General features: G+C 42.4%; 1 protein-coding gene across 1 annotated transcript in view; it reads right to left on the reverse strand.

Annotated features, from left to right (window-relative positions):
* Positions 1-3,020: 3,020 nt before the first annotated feature.
* LOC147433596 (uncharacterized) overlaps positions 3,021-16,981 on the reverse strand; it is an 83,821-nt gene continuing 69,860 nt past the window's right edge. Inside the window, exon 5 of the mRNA XM_086490276.1 lies at positions 3,021-3,573. Coding sequence (XP_086346402.1) covers positions 3,189-3,573 — 385 coding nt within the window. The 3' untranslated portion in view covers positions 3,021-3,188. The remainder of the gene's footprint in view (positions 3,574-16,981) is intronic.

A 16,981-nucleotide genomic window follows, 5' to 3' on the forward strand; every position in this document is an offset into this window, starting at 1 on the left:
TTTTCATGCTCGCACAAAGCACATTGAGGTGCATTACCACTATGTCAGGGAGAGGCTCTCAGCAGGAGAGATCAGATTGGCTTATGTGCCAACACAGGACCTTGCAGATCTTTTCACAAATGCATTGTCTCGTGAGAAGCTCAAAGCTTTCCGCAAAGCTTTGGGCTTACTCCCCTTTGTGGACTGATCATGTCCTCAGGGCATGGCACTTCCCTTTACTCATGTGCCAGCTCTCGTTCACCGCATCACTCCAAGGGGGATGTATTACCATATACATGTGGTAGTGATGTGTGTGAACACACTAGGACCGTCGAGGAATTTTTTCTCTCTTTAGGAGGTTTTTTCCCCCGTGCATTGTATATACATCCATCACTCTAGGGCTATCTATCTTTCCATTCACACTAAGTAACACACTCTCTATTGTGTGCCTTGAGCTTCCTTCATCTTCTCCAAGCTGTGTGTGTTTCTCTACAACCCTAATTCCAACAAACAATACGAAAACTATGATTCACATTTTTTTAATTGGTGATGACAAAAGAATTAATAATTACAATTGCCCCACAACATTAGATCATGTAAAGTAAACTAGTTTCACAAAAGAAAAGCTTGCTTTGGTAATAAAATACCCGTTTTTTGTCAAAACTGAGTCACTTCAGTTGCATGCACATATGGTGTGATCCTTGTAGGGTGAGAAACAAGGAATCATTGCCCTTTCTTCATGAGGCCTTCTTCTCTAGCTACTATAGAGGCTTGTAAAAAGAGTTGCATGGTCTATGTGTAGCTTGTGACCTTGTCCATCAACTCCTGTCATCTACATAGACTTCATTGGCCTCTAGTATGCATAATGAGTAATTTTATGAAAAACCTTGTCATTGTGACATTTTGATTAGTCTTGTTGGTGAACTTTTGAAAAGAAGTTCAAACCTACATAGTTCATACCTGTCATAATGGTTATGTGCTTTTATTTCCAAGAGGGAAAGATGGGTGGCATTTTTTCTTGGGTTTGAGTCAACAATCATATCATGCTCATCGACTTCAAGTGAGAGATAGCACTATAAATTGTTAAGATTCAAGACATTGTTGAAGAGTCAAAATGATTATGGCTAAGAAACAACTAAAAGGTTCTTAAGATTCAATTATGGTAATGTGGGAAACACGACTGGAGGAGAATCTCAAGGGAACACAGCATTAAAAGTAGCATACTGATTGTGTTGATACAAAGATAAGGCTTTCCCTATAATGATGGGTGTATATACAAGCCAAGGGAGAAAAAAAAGTCCTAATGAGGAAAAAAAGTGCACTAACAGTCCTAAATGCATTCACAACATGCAAATCAATTAAAAGGTATATGAGCCAAACGCTCTCAATTGTAGTTGTGAAAGCTACCCTTACTCGGCCTCACAACTAGTAGTGTCCATTGCAGGCTGCTTTTAGCTCAAGCAAAGGTAAGCATGAGCTGTTGGGCATGAAATGAAAACCACCAGTCAAATTTCATGTGTAAATGTCAACTAGCCCAATCCAAGCATAAATAACCATGCAAATCCAATGGTAATGAAGCCTCTCTACAAGGGGGATAAAAAACTTAAGATGTATAGTGCTAATCAAGTAGCAAAAGATCCACTTAACTACCTTCCAATGCACAGACCCAAAGCAATATGTATAGATTTTCTCTTTCACAAGATTGGACATTTGGCCCTGTAGTGTGTACAGGAATTGAGAAATCAAGCATCCTCTAATCTAGAGTGACATCAAAATGATCTCTAGCATCATGAGCCACTAAGCTTCAAACCTATCTCAATAGGAGTAGTAAAAGGCTTGTAGTCTTCAAGGTCCAAACCTATGTAGCAAAGTCTTAATGTACTACAAGTCTTAATGTACTACAACAAACACACAACAATACCTCCACCGAGTTGCTTAGACTCTGCCAAAATAATGATGCAAAAGCCTCAAATGTGAAATTTTAGAAATGGCATTCAAATCAACTTTATAATCATTAATCTATCTCTCCTTTGGTCTAATGAGCAACACGTCATACACAATAATAAATAAAATCAATTATCCATGCCTGTCATACAAAGTGCTCTTAGGTAGACTATTGTAAAAACCATGTGTAGCCAAATATGCATGTATCTTTTCATACCAAGCTTGCAAAACTTTCTTCAAACCATACACAGCCTTTTTAAGCCTACATACATTATGTTCTTGCCTCTTTTGAATAAAACAATGAGGCTATTATATTGCAGTCTTTGGAGATAAGATTTTGAGCCAGAGATTGATGGCATGATTGTCGCGAGCCTCAACAAAAATAACTCATGTACAATGACATGAGAGAAGAGGTGTCTACATCTCTTTGTGAGGCAGCAAGGGTATCTAGACTAAAGACATTTAGGTGGAGTGATACTAGTGTTGCGAGGTAGCAAGGGTGTCTAAACTAAAGACATTTAGGTGGAGTGATATTAGTGTTATGGATCCAAGTGAATTTATGAGATGCTTATTCTTGAAGGTTGCTTCAATCCTTGTTCTTGTAGGCTTCTTAAGCAACACATCTTGGTGATTTGCAACATATTGGCAGACTCAAAGAATAATGCAAGATGGGTGCTATTAAAGTTGGGCATGGAATATAACTCCATACATGCATGCTCTAATGATTGCATTCTATTTGGTGAGTAGACTCGATCAATGGGAGAAGGCTAATAATACATACGATATGCTTACAATTTGTATAAGTAGAATGGTATGAAATCACATTAAGAACGCATGGTTGGATTTTGCATAAGACCTTGGGAATTTGCGGCTTGGCTTGGGTATGGATGGTAAAAACCCATTCAGGTAGTGCTCCATAGCTAGACAGCTCACATATCTTTATGCACAAGAACCGCCTTTCTTTGGAAAGTACGAGACCAACATCTTCATACTTTCTTCAATGAGCTTTTTCTACTGCTGAATGGAACGATTGAGCATTAAGCTTGCACATATCTCATTGCCACAGAGGTGCAACAAATTTAATGGCAAGGCACATCTTCAAAAAGGCAGCTTAGTTGATACCTTAATTGATCCAAGAGATTCAAGCAACTCACATTACAACCATGAACATGAGATATAGGAGATGATCTCACAAGAAACAAATACTAAATTATCCAATACAGAACTTTTGATAACTCACTGTAAAATGAAGAAAGGCTAAAAAATCAAGTGCTCCTCAAGTACCCAAGCCAAAAGGACAGTGGAAACTGAGCAACCCCCATAAACAGTAGCATATAGTGGTGTTTGCTGGAGTCCCTATCATAGCTCCGAGCACCAGCAAAAAGGACCCGCTTCATGGTCTTGACCAGGAAAATTGCCATGCAAAGACTGGTCCAGGGCATCAGCATATAGTACGAGTAGTTCCATATGATGCGAGAAAAGATTGACATCGAAACACCGACAAAGGAATAGCCTGCATAAGAGACAAGATCCAAGATGGCAGCATCCACATTGCCGAGAGCATACAGTGACAGGCGGATGAATATTACATTTGCCATCCAACCGAGTAAGCCTTTTGTGAACTGCACACTCAGTGCCTCGGGGCTGAACCTGCAGATTATAACCAAGATCACACACCAAAGAATGGAAAACCTGACTCAAACATCAAAAAGTTTCACATGATTAAGTAATACCTAACTTGTTTAAGGAAATTTTCAGTCACAACTATATAAGGTGTCACAAAAAGATAGTTCTAAGCTGAAGCCAGAAAATAAAATTCCTCTTATATCAAGAGTTTCTATCCTCTCATCCAAATCTTTACTAGCCATGCACATGGGATCTCATGCCTTCATCTCAATGCCCACATTCTCACCTTTAAAATTACACCTCACTCTCCGAATCCTCTCAGCTACAGAAACCATCTCCCCCTCCAACACCCTTCCAGTTAACCAAAGTTAGGTTTACCACCCTTCATACAGCTATATTCTGACTGGGCTCTGTACCAAGCTCCCAAAATAAACATAAACATGTTTAAACAAGTTACACAACCCTCTCTCAAGCCTAGGAGTAAGCCATCACGAGAGAGAGAGAGAGAGAGAGAGATTTATTGTCTTGTAGAGGCCAGATCTGGCCTATGAGACTAAAACGGCAAACTTGTGTCTATCCTCTACAAAAGTGCTGAAAATAAAAATCTACAAAACAAAAGACTTACATGGGGGTGTGCATGTGTGTGTGTGTGGGGTTTTGTGGTGGTTTAAGATGCTTAAGCAAGATGCTCTCCACCAATTTGTCCTGCTGTGTTGAAAATGCCTATGCAAGTTGGTGTTGTTCTTTCACTTCCCTGCTCGACTTGTCCTGTGGTTTTCAAGATGTTGAAGCAGGCCGATGGCTTCTCCCTGGCATGATTTATGGTCTCATGATCTTCTGTACAAGCTGCTCTTCATGGGGTGGATGGAGGATTCAGCTATATGTTGTCCCGGTGGTTCCTGCCACTAGTAAATCGAAAATTCAGTAGGTTGTGATTTTTCAGTGCTACATCACTTGGGAGAGGTTTCCAAGCAGATTTATGTGATTCCCGTAAAGACCTTCAACCCCTATGTTCCATTTCAGCCCCAATTTACATGTAACTTTTTCTTGTCCCGATCCTTAGCTTTTTCCCCTAAGCTATATTTACCCTAAAGACCTTGAGGGGTATTTTCACCTATGGTTGTATCTTGTAATCTGGTTTCGCCCATATTTTGTAAATTGGCTCTTTCCCCTTATATGTAATATCAAAGGTACAAGCCCAATATTTTTAGAGAGACAGAGAGAGAGAGAGAGAAAAGAAGAAGAACAGTATTCTAACGTCGTAGGAAACTAACCCAAGAGACCTTAAAGATCTCTCCGACAAAATTGAGAGAGAGAGAGAGAGAGAGAGTACGTCATTTATCTTTTAAATGACTAGAAATGGACCGTACATTCGAAAAGACAACTTTGGACACTTCCTTCCTACTTGCTTAAGACGGTGCTTCATGATTCTAAAATAGACCCAATCCCCTTCCTTGATAGTAACATCCTGATGATGCTTATTAGCCTGCCATGAATAAGATTCCCGAGCCTTGCTTAGCCGAAAGCTTTACACTCTCAGTGATTTCATCCAAAGATTGGCTCTCACCATTGGCATCAGGCAACTAACTGACCGATCTAGTCAATAAAGACCGGAACGGATGGCCAAATGCTACCTCATACGGAGTTCTACCTATGGCACTAGATAGGAGTCATTCAAAATTGCTTGAACTAGCAGGAGATACTGCTCCCAATGAGAGTGTTGATCATGCACATATGACTTTAAGACATCAAAAGCCAGCTGATTCTAGATCTCAGTTGACCATTGGATTGTGGACGAAATGCAGATGAAAAATTCAACTTAGTGCCAAAATTTTCAAACAGTGCTTGCCAAAAATGTGACGTAAATTTGACATCTCTATCTCCCACAAAGGGGATACTAGTGCTTAAAGAACAAACGTGCTACATCTTGTGCTGTGATTGTGGCCTTACAAGGAATTAACATGCAGGACTTGCTGAAACGATCAACAATGGTTAAACACCGAGTATTCCTTGAATGCAAACTAGGTGGAAGATTAGTCACAAAATCCATGGAAATGTCATGAAATGGGCCTTCGCAAATAGGCAACCGCATCAAAAGACCATGTTGCTTACCCCTAAGGGCTTTTACTTTTTGATAAATGGAACATTGTGTGACATACTTAAACACATCTTTTCGCATTTTAGGCCAATAAAAGAATCTTTCTATCATTTCTAAGTGGTATTCATGCCTCTGTCCCCACCCGTGAGTGCATCATGTGCATCGTGCAATATGACTTGCCTAAGAGAAGGTAACACTCAAAGACGGTGACAAAAATACAAAAGACCCTCATGAATGAGATAGTTGTTGGGCCCTTGGGAAGCAAGAGCCTACAACCATTGCTTACCAAACTCGGAATGCTATCAAAAGATACTCCTTGAATGGAGATTTCCGAACTAGACTCGAGCCAAGATTTGTCCTTTGCGACTTAACGCATCTGAAAAACAGTGTTAGCTTTTCCAAGCACACATTCAATCAAATCACCAAAATGCTCAAAAAACTGAAAGTGCCTTGCCTGGCGGTCACTCCAATGTGCAGTAGGCATAGACTGGAGCCACTTGAGGGCTTGATGATCAATACGAACCATAAACTCTCTACCTTGCCTGGCAGTCACTCCAATGTGCAGTAGGCATAGACTGGAGCCACTTGAGGGCTTGATGATCAATACGAACCATAAACTCTCTACCATATCAAAAATGCTTCCGTTTAGAGAATGAATGACAGAGAGAAGTTCCTTATCGTACACATAGTAATTTTTTTCTGCACTATTTAACTTTCTACTGAAAAATACAATTGGACAGCAATGTTGCTGAAGCATAGCTTCTATCGCGATGTTGCTCGCATCTGTCCATACCTCAAAGGGATCATCCCAAGAGGCAAGGATGAGACACGGAGTCTCATTCACCGCAACCTTGAGAGCTTCAAAAGCCTCAACGGCTACCTCGAGCAAAACAACACGTTGACTGCGAGTTTTCACCCCTTGCAAAACATCAGTCATTGTTGCGGCAATGCGTACAAAATTTTCTATATGCAAACTATATGTATGACACAGACCTAAAAACGAACGCACATCATATGCTATTTTGGGCAAATCCTAAATACAAACCTATTCTACCTTTGCGGAGTCCACCTGATATCGTCTGCAGAAATGATATAGCCCAGTTAAGTAACCTCAGTTAGAAAAAGTTCCGACTTCTTAGCTGCAATGTACAGCTAACACTCATCTAAACACTGTAAAACCCTTTCTACATCCTATTCATGTTGTTCCCATGATGCAAAAAAGATGAGAATGTCATCTAGAAAAATAAACACACACGTCGATCATGTCACCAAAACGACCTACCATGAGACGGTTAAAAGTACCCACAACACCTGTCAATCCAAAAGGCATAACAACATACTCACATTGCCCCTGCTCCGTACGGAAGGCGGTCTTGTAGATGTCTCCCTTGAATACCCTTACCTGATGATATCCACTCTTGAGATCGACTTTGCTGAAAACCTTTGCGCAATTGACTCTATCGAGGATGTACTCAATGCGAGGCATCGAAAACTTGTTCTTGACGGTCATCTTGTTGAGTGTCCTATAATCTACACACAAACAAGAAGACCCATCTTTCTTGCGGACAAACAAAATAGGAGCAGCAAAAGGACTTACACTAGGGCATATGAATCCCCTTGTCACTAACTCGGTGAGTTGTCGCTCTAACTCTTCTTCTTGAGACTTGTTCAAACGGTAGGGAGCCTTGCTGATGAGTTGTGCTCCTTCCATGAGTTCAAATGCGATGATCCTCCGGGCACTCGGGAGGGAGACAGGGTGGAAGATCATCCTGCAAGAACAGATGCTCATACTTCTTAAACAAACCTAAATACCGTTCTGGAGTCTTGAGGTCCTGAGTCACTGGAGTGGCATAAATGAATGTCGCTTGAGCTCCTAGTCATAGCTCACGCTTAGCCCGCACATGAGAAATGAGAGGTAAGGAATGGAATCCCTCCTCACCGCGAATGACCACAGGAGAAGCACCTGTCGGTGAGAGAGTAAGCGTGTTTTCTTTTCAACTAATTTGTGGATTGTGCTCACGAAACCACTTAATGCCGAAAATCATATCACATCCTGTGAGAGGAGAAACACCAAATTTACAGCCGAAAGATGCCGGTTGAAGAGAGACTAACACACTAGGACATTCCTGCGTGATTAAAGAGTGCATGCCGGGACCGAATCCAGACACCTCAATAGGAGCTGCTGGAGTTGCTTCTAAGCGAGCCCTCTTTACAAGAGAATCACTAACCACATCATGCATACTGACAAAGTCAAACAAGATGACTATATGCTGACCATTCACATGACCATAACACTTAAAGAGAGATTCATGAAGACTTGCACATTAAATTCGATGTACTCATCCAATGTCACGTGACACATCCCAACCCTATATCTCCGTGGACAAGCTATACCACAACAAGATTCAGTTAGTCCAGTCAGTTTAGATTAGCAGTGATCTGGCACTTTTGTGAGTCTATTCGTAGACCGTGCATGCCCAATCACTTAAGATAGATGCATATCCTCTGGTTGCACACAGCATGATCATCGGAATTCCCATCAGAATCCATTAGCATCAGTTAGAGGAATTTTCCAGTGCATTTAGCCTATTTTCCTATTTATTGGGATTTTCACTTATTATTTTTAAGTGACTTTCCTACAAAAGTAGGTAGGGCAATTTTGCTATGTTAATATATAAGCAAACCAAAGTTCACACTTTCTGGCAGAAGAGGTAGCAGGAGCTTCCCGCTCAACAGGCAACTTCTCAACAGTAACCCCCCTCATGACCCCCCATCGCCATACCTCCCATCACCCTCGGTGTTTTTCCCGCGACGGAACCACAGCAGCATTAGCGTTTTGGCCTTTCCTCAGCCATCGCCAGATTAGCCATTGCCTAGCGATTTCCCACTCCATTTTCAGCCAATGTTTTCTCATGCAAAAACGCCAGCAGACCTCAGTTCTTCCCAACGTTTTTCAGCCCATCAAAAACGCCAGCAGATCCACTGTTTCAGCATACATCCCATGTTACCACATATACTATAGGGTTCTTGGATAAGTGTTGGACCTTGTGTCAATGCTTCATGTCTACCTTGGACCATAGTTACCGGGGAACGCCCCCTAGCCCCCGTTCCGACGTTCCGGGGGGCAGTTCCCTTCCCGAACGTCCCGGAACCCGGAATGTCTGACGTTTCGGGTGGCCAATGCAAACCGGAATGGCCGTTCCGGAACGTTCCGAAACGCCCCCGGACCGTTCCGGAATGCCCCTGGAACGGCCAACGGCTACAAACAAATTTGGCAAAAATTGAAAAAATTGAAGTAAATGTTTGGGCTTCTTTTGAAAGTGTGCAAGGCCTCAAGGACTCATAAAATGCACCCCCCTCCCCCTTTCTCTTCACAAGCTAATCCTCAAGGCTCAAGCTCTCTCCCTCTCACTCTCAAGATCTCTCCCTCTCAAGACTCACTCTCTCAAGGCTCAAGGCTTCAAGCCTTCAAGCTCTCTTCCTCTCCCTCCCACTCTCTCAAATCTCTCCCTCTTCATCTCACTCTCACTCTCTCTCTCTCTCTCATCATCTAATCATAGCAAGGTTGAATGGTCTTCAAAACGAGTTTTTTGTGAGTATTAGAGTCAAAGCACTCTAATACTCCTTGTATTTAAACACAAGGAGCTAAAAATTGCACTATTTGGGTGTTTTTTATACCTCCCGTTACGCGACGTTCCCGTTCCGGACCCCTAGCCGTTCCCCCGTTCCGCGGGGATCCCGTTGCCGTTCCCGTTCCGCGTTCCGGGTAACTATGCCTTGGACAAGTGGTGGACCTTGGTTCTCTCTATGCTTCAAATGAACAATAGATTGGAGACACAGTGGCCTTTTGTTTTCAATGATTTTATGTTTTGTAAACCTTGGAGGCACCATGTAAGAGGCACTCTAAGTCTTCCATACAATGGACCTATTGGACTATGATATCTTTCTTTGATCTTGTCATTATTTTATGATTAATATTTTCTTCTTTTTGCAGACACAAAGGAGTTAAGTGATATAAAAACTAGATGTATTTCACACTATGATTGGCATGAAGATCCTTTTGAGACACCAACTTTTCCTATTCCCAAAGATGTAATTTTCCATATTAACGGTATGGATTTTGAAGTGCGACTTTCATGTATTCAAGGAGCTGGTTATGGGCTATTTGTGCATACTACCCTGGAAAATGGTGTGACTACTCTAAACTATGGAGGGCATAAGTATGGATTTCAAGACTGGAAAAAGATATGCAAAATATTTCCAAGAGCTTCTAAATATTCTCTTCTAGAGGATCCAAACATAGAAGAAGAGGAAGATCAATCATACTTATTGATTGTGTAGAAGAAGGAAACGTGTCGGGCTATATAAATAGTTCTCACAGTACAAACGTCTGTCCCAACGTACGCTATACATTTGATCCAAATTTGCCACCTTAGCATAAATGCACCTCTTCACACATCAAGTTAGAAGAATATGGCCATGTATGCATTGAGACTATTTGTCAAGTTGAAGCAAGAGAAGAGTTGTTTGCTAACTATGACTTTACTTGACATTGTAAAGTATTGTACATGGATGGAAATCTCAAGTACATGCATCATTTTCATTTTTCATGGATGAAATCTCAAGTGAATGTAACATTTGATTATTGTTTAGTTTATGCTCAACGAGAATCTAGAGTGCTCTTATGCTTTGTGTGTTGTATAGCTTATTTGATTACCTTGGCCATAGAATCTTGATTCTACGCTAGATTTGTGATAAATCTTACCAAAATTTAATCAATGTCTAGGTTGGACAAGTGGTGGAGCTTCAAACATTACTGTCTTAAACAAGTGGAGTTATCTTACTTGAATAAGTGGTGGCCTTTGAATCCAAATCTAAGCCACATTTCTAATTGTTTGCTTGTAGTCTAGGTTGGACATTTGGCGGACCTTGTATCCATGTTTCCTCAACAAGTTGTGGCTTTTAGCTTTCACTTTAAGTACTCATCTTTAATAAAGTGTAGGATGGAAAATGTTGAGTTAGTAGATTGTATTTTAGACAAGTGGTGTTCTGTGTACAAATGTTGAAAATGGTTGCAAGGATTCTAACAACGATTTTCCCTTAAATAAATTTCTTACTAGGAGTTTTTGCATCGACAATCTGCAACGCCTTCCCTGTCAGGGACTTCCAATTCTGATTTTGGATTTAGGCTGATACTCATCATCTGGAATGGAATGATATCATATCCTTCCTCATCACAAAATTTGGTCAGGGTCACCTCATTCATGCATACATTAAGAGTGGCTAGTATCTGCTGCCATCCGAAAGGTTTGAACATCTCTTCTGGAAAAGGCTCTAGTACATATGCCTCATCTTGTGTTGACCTATCATGAATGCAATCCTCTTTTTTTAAACCACCACCTCCATAAGCTTCACTTGTCCAATTGTGAGCTTTGTTTGAAAACGCAAATTTCAGCCATTGCAGAAACGCAGATTTCAGCCCTTACAAACGCAGATTCTTAGCCAAGGAAAAGTAGCAGATCAGCCCCATTCAGTTGCACATGATCCCCCAAGTTTAGCCTCGAAAAACGCAGCCAAAACAGTCATTTCAGCCACCGAAACAGTCCCCGAATTCAGCGATTAGAAGCCTACGATTTCAGCCATCGAGTCGTCGTCGTCGTCGTCATCACCGTCGTCGTCATCGGCATAGTCCCATTGCATCAGTCCATTGCATACGCATTGTACAACCTTGTGAAATCAAGTAGACCACTCTCGCCGACGAGAGTGCGGCCTTCGGAGGAGGGTTTTACAACCTCTCGGTGTCGTATCTTTCTCTCTCCTCTCAGTCTCATTCACTTGCACGCACAATCCACTCACTTTGTTCGTGATCATAGCACTCTCCATAAGATGGAAAGCTCTCTCTTTCCCTAAGAACTAAAAGGAACCTTGAGCAATAAAGATCACTAATCTTGAGAAAATACAACATTCATTCCACTGCACCAGTACATTGGTATCAGAGCTCTGGAAGTGTTCTGCATTAAACAAGGAAAGAACCACAAGAACCACAAGATTTTTTTTTTTTGCTTGTTGCGATCGCACGAACCCAAGTTTACTTGGGCGTGGCGATTCCTAATCGTGTTTTGTTGAAGAGTGACAAGAATCCCAAGAAAGAAGGGCTTGTCTAGCCTCCCCTTGTGTCTCTTTTCACTCGTTGAGAGCGGACCGTGCACTTAGCGGCCGGCCAATCGACGTGAGGTGGGAAAAAGCAACCTTGGTGTGAGCGCAAGGCCGCCAAGGGGTGCGCCCGCAGAAAAGGGTAGAACTCGGGTGAAGAGAAGATCCTTCTCCAACCCGATTTGCAAGCAAAAGAACACCTCAAGAACCCCAAGAACCCAAGATCCTCAAGAACCTCAAGAACCCAAGTTCCTCGCGAGGTTAAGACCCCAAGATCATAGTGCATGGTCGTCACCCGAAGCAGAATGGATACTTCGCATTCAGGCGATGAGCATGAGAGAGGCGACGAAGGATTTTCCCCACCAAGAGATTTTTCCAACCCTCCCCCTTCGCCATCTACGCCAGACCCTATGGAGGCAATGATGAAGCAAATGATGGCCATGATGGATAGACAGGAAGACAAGCGCCTTGCTTTAGAACGCGAGCGCGATGAAAGAAACGACAAACTTGCTGCAAGACAAGAAGAAAATCGACTTGCTCAGGAACGTGAGCGCATTGCTCTTGCCGCAAAACAAGAAGAACAGCGACATGCTCTCGAACGCGAGCGCGCTGCATGAAAAGAACGCAAAGCAGAAAGGGACGCCGAGCGTGAAGCTCAAAGGGAGCTTCGCAATCAAGAATTTATTGCCAAAGTCCTAGCCTCGAAGACCAAACCACCCAAAGATCGTGGAAGTCCGTCAAGTGGCGCAAGCCACGACGCAGATTCCAACCATCCAGTCACAAAAAAGTTGATTTTCAGTAAGTATGATGGTAAGATGGATGCTACTGTTATTCATTCTTGGTTACATTAATTTAATGCTTATTTTGCGACAACTAAGAAGACAAGCAATAGCAAAGTTTTGACGGCAGCTATGTACCTTGCCGGTGATGCCATTAATTGGTACCACGCATGGCAAGAGGCACAGCTAGCCGCGCACCTAGAGGCACCTGACAATTTTACGCCCCTCTTTTAGTTGGGCTGATTTCCAAGACAAGCTCAAGGTGCGGTTTATGCCACCTCAGTACCTTGCACGATGAAGGACGATTGGCGAGCTCTCAAGCAAAATGGTATGCCAGTTATGTCTTTTTTTAATCATGTTTTGCAGCTAGGTACCCAATTACGCATGTCGGATGATGAACGCAAAGAGGCTTTTCTCTTTGGATTGGACGAGTATATCAAGTACGATGTCGAGGTATTCGATCCAATCGATCTCAACAAGGCAGTAGCGATTACTCTCGCCCAGGAGATGAAGCACAACAAGGGAAAGCCTAAGGAGAACAAGACTTTCACTAGTACCTCGCAGACTTCTTAGAACCCTCATAACGGTAAGAATGGTAAGAATGATAACTCTTCTAACCAATCTTCCAACAGTCTCTCATCAAAGAATTCTTCCAATGAATCTAAGGGTAAGGCTAACACAACTGCTAAACCTAAGCTTACTCCATATGAAAAGGTAGCACAAGGAATTGTAGGAGATTACATCACTTCGGAAGAACAAAGCACGTATTCTAAGAAAGGTCGTTGTTTTCATTGTCACATTAAGGGTCACATAAAAAGAACATGTCCTAAGCTTGAATCGAATGAATCTAAAGAACCCACAGCACCCACTACATCTGTCAATGCAATGAATGATAACACGGGTGTGCCCAAAGTTTCTCATGACCCTCCCATTGATGATTCTCTCATTAAATGTTATGGTCGTACATCGGGGCACCGTTTTGTCATATTGTTTCACCCAGGTAGTATGCATGATGTGATCAGTTCCTCTCATGTTGAGAGAGCCCGTCTCGAAGTTAGTCCGAGATCTCCTATCGAGGTCTCTGGCTTTCGTCCTGGTATCGACGCTCTCATCACCGAGGAATGCCTTGATGTGTTATTTGCAATTAAACAGACTACCTTCACTAGAAGATTTGTTGTTTCTCCTCTCTCAGGATGTGATATGATTTTGGGCATTCGATGGTTTCGTGATAATGACGCTCTCATGGATTTTCTGACTAACACTATAACTCTCAATGCTAAAAGTGATTCTCCTATTGTCATTCATGGAGAGGACATTGCTCATTCTCCATCTCTCATTGATAATATGCAGGACAAGATTGAAAGGATTCGGGATAAGGAGATTATCTCAGTCTCTCTTTCTCCACAGCATGACACACAGGATTTGCATGATTGTGTGAAGCATGATGATGATTTGATTGACAATGATTTGCATGATCATTTGGATGAAAAAGACAAGCATGATGAATTGCATGAAGATGATGTGATTGTTCACAAGGATGATGTGTTAGTGGATGCTTTTTCTAGCGAAGCTAACCTCGTTGTAGATTCTTTCAATCACGAAGGGTCGATCTTGGCTCTCAAGCCTAGGTCCCAAGAACCCCTTCAGGAAGAACAGATGTTGGCTCTCGAGCCTTGGTCCAAAGAACCATACGCACGCATTGTTCGAGTGTTTCATTCGTGAAGGTTTCCTGTATTTTAGTCAACATCGTTATGTGATCCCTTTTACTAGGCATGACATATTGTATGTTGAGCACGTTTCTCTCATGGATCAGCACAGATGTATGCGGATTGTTCATGAAAAGTTGAAAGTTTGTATGTTAGGAAGGCGCATTCCATGTCTCTTCCTTGGCATGACAGTTTCCGAAAGAGCACATGATAGTATAAGCACCAAGCATGGGCATTTCCATTGTGATTTGCCACAGTTGATTGTTTTCAATCAAACAGAAAAAATTTGAGCGCATTGTTTGCATGTGTTTGATGAACGGGTTGTCACTCCGTCTCTATGTTCATCTACACTGCATACACAGTCTTTAGCGAAGACAAGAACTTTTTCCTTCACTTTACATGGAATGGATATGTTCATGGTTTTGTGTTGAAGATGGTTTCAGGAATTTTCAACCATGGAGATTCTTGAAGATGAAAGAAGCAAGTCTCTAGACGAAGTTGAAGCATCGAAGGATCCACAAAAGACTTTGAGTCGCTTTCGGTGCGGCCCAAAGAAGCAAGCATTGCAGACCTTTATGAAGTTCAAGTACCGCTCGATCCACACAGCAGAGTGGGCCGGCGAAGAGTCCCTTCCAGGATTCCGGATGCTGTTGGTGATCTCCCTCGACGCCATACAGTTCAGTACCATTACCTCACTTTGAAAAGGAGGGGATGTCACGTGACACATCCCAACCCTATGTGTCCGTGGACAAGCTATACCACAACAGGGTTCAGTCAGTCCAGTCAGTTTAACTTAGCAGTGATCTGGCACTTTTGTGAGTCTATTTGTAGACTGTGCATGCCCAGTCACTTAGCATAGATGCATATCCTCCGGTTGCACACAGCATGATCATCGGAATTCCCATCAGAATCCATTAGCATCAGTTAGGGGAATTTTCCAGTGCATTTAGCCTATTTTCCTATTTATTGGGATTTTCACTTATTATTTTTAAGTGACTTTCCTACAAAAGTAGGTAGGGCAATTTTGCTAAGTTAATATATAAGCAAACCAAAGTTCACACTTTCTGGCACAAGAGGCAGCAGGAGCTTCCCGCTCAACAGGCAACTTCTCAGCAATACCCCCCCTCATGACCCCCCATCACCATACCTCCCATCACCCTCGGTGTTTTTCCCGCGACGGAACCACAGCAGCATTAGCGTTTTGGCCTTTCCTCAGCCATCGCCAGATCAGCCATTGCCTAGCGATTTCCCACTCCATTTTCAGCCAGCGTTTTCTCATGCAAAAACGCCAGCAGACCTCAGCTCTTCCCAGCGTTTTTCAGCCCATCAAAAACGCCAGCAGATCCACTGTTTCAGCATAGAAGAAAACGCAGATTTCAGCCCTTACAAATGCAGATTCTTAGCCAAGGAACAGTAGCAGATCAGCCCCATTCAATTGCAGATGATCCCCCAAGTTTAGCCTCGAAAAACGCAGCCAAAACAGTCATTTTCAGCCACCGAAACAGTCCCCGAATTCAGCGATTAAAAGCCTACAGATTTCAGCCATCGAGTCGTCGTCGTCATCACCGTCGTTGTCATCGGCATAGTCCCATTGCATCAGTCCATTTCATACGCATTGTACACCCTTGTGCAATCAAGTAGACCACTCTCGCCGACTAGAGTGGGGCCTTCGGAGGAGGGTTTTACAACCTCTCGGTGTCGTATCTTTCTCTCCTTCTCTCAATCTCATTCACTTGCACACACAATCCACTCACTTTGTTCGTGATCATAGCACTCTCCATAAGACGGAAAGCTCTCTCTTTCCCTAAGAACTAAAAGGAACCTTGAGCAATAAAGATCACTAATCTTGAGAAAATACAACATTCATTCCGTTGCACCTTACATCCAACCCAAAAGGAAAGCCTCTTTGTGTTCTGCATCCGATTTACGCAATTGAATGCCAATCTGCAAAATACGGTTAGGAAAAGACATAACAAGAGTGTCATTTTGCTTAAGGCCGCGTCAATCTTCTTTAAGGCGATCAAGGTACTGCGGTGGCAACGAGCCTTGAGCTTGGAATTCGCCCCAACTGAAATAGAGGGGTGGGTACGCCATCCACGGATGCTCAAGATGCTCAGTCAACTCTGCCTCCTGCCAAGCTTGATACCAATTAATGGTATCACCCGCTAGATCCATGGCAACAATCAAAACTTTCTTGTTGCTGGTTTTCTTGTTGGTCGCAAAGTAAGCATTAGATTGATGCAACCACGAATGAATCACAGAAGCATCCATCTTCCCATCATACTTACTGAACGTTAACTTCTCAATGATTGGATTTTTGGAGACGTCGTCTCTACCAGTGCTACGTGATGACTCGCCGGCCTCTGTAACAAACTGCTCACGTGTCAAAACCCTAATTCTGCTGAAACCCTAACCCTAAAATCAGAAACCCTAATTCTGCCCGAAACCCTAATTCTGCTGAAAACCTAACCCTAAAATCAGAAACCCTAATTCTGCCCAAAACCCTAACCGTAAAATAAAAAACCCTAATTTTGCCCAAAATCCTAACCCTAAAATCAGAAACCCTAACCCTAACCCTGATCTGATGACGTGGCAAGCTGTACGGATTTCCGTGATTTACGTTGGTAACTTTTTGGCATTGCTTTTTGGACCAGAAGCTTTTGAGTTTTAAAGGCTTTTTACTGTAACTGCTTTTC

This window comes from Adiantum capillus-veneris, chromosome 19 (assembly GCF_014529385.1).
Source record: "Adiantum capillus-veneris isolate H3 chromosome 19, ASM1452938v2, whole genome shotgun sequence".
In the NCBI taxonomy this organism is placed as follows: domain Eukaryota; kingdom Viridiplantae; phylum Streptophyta; class Polypodiopsida; order Polypodiales; family Pteridaceae; genus Adiantum; species Adiantum capillus-veneris.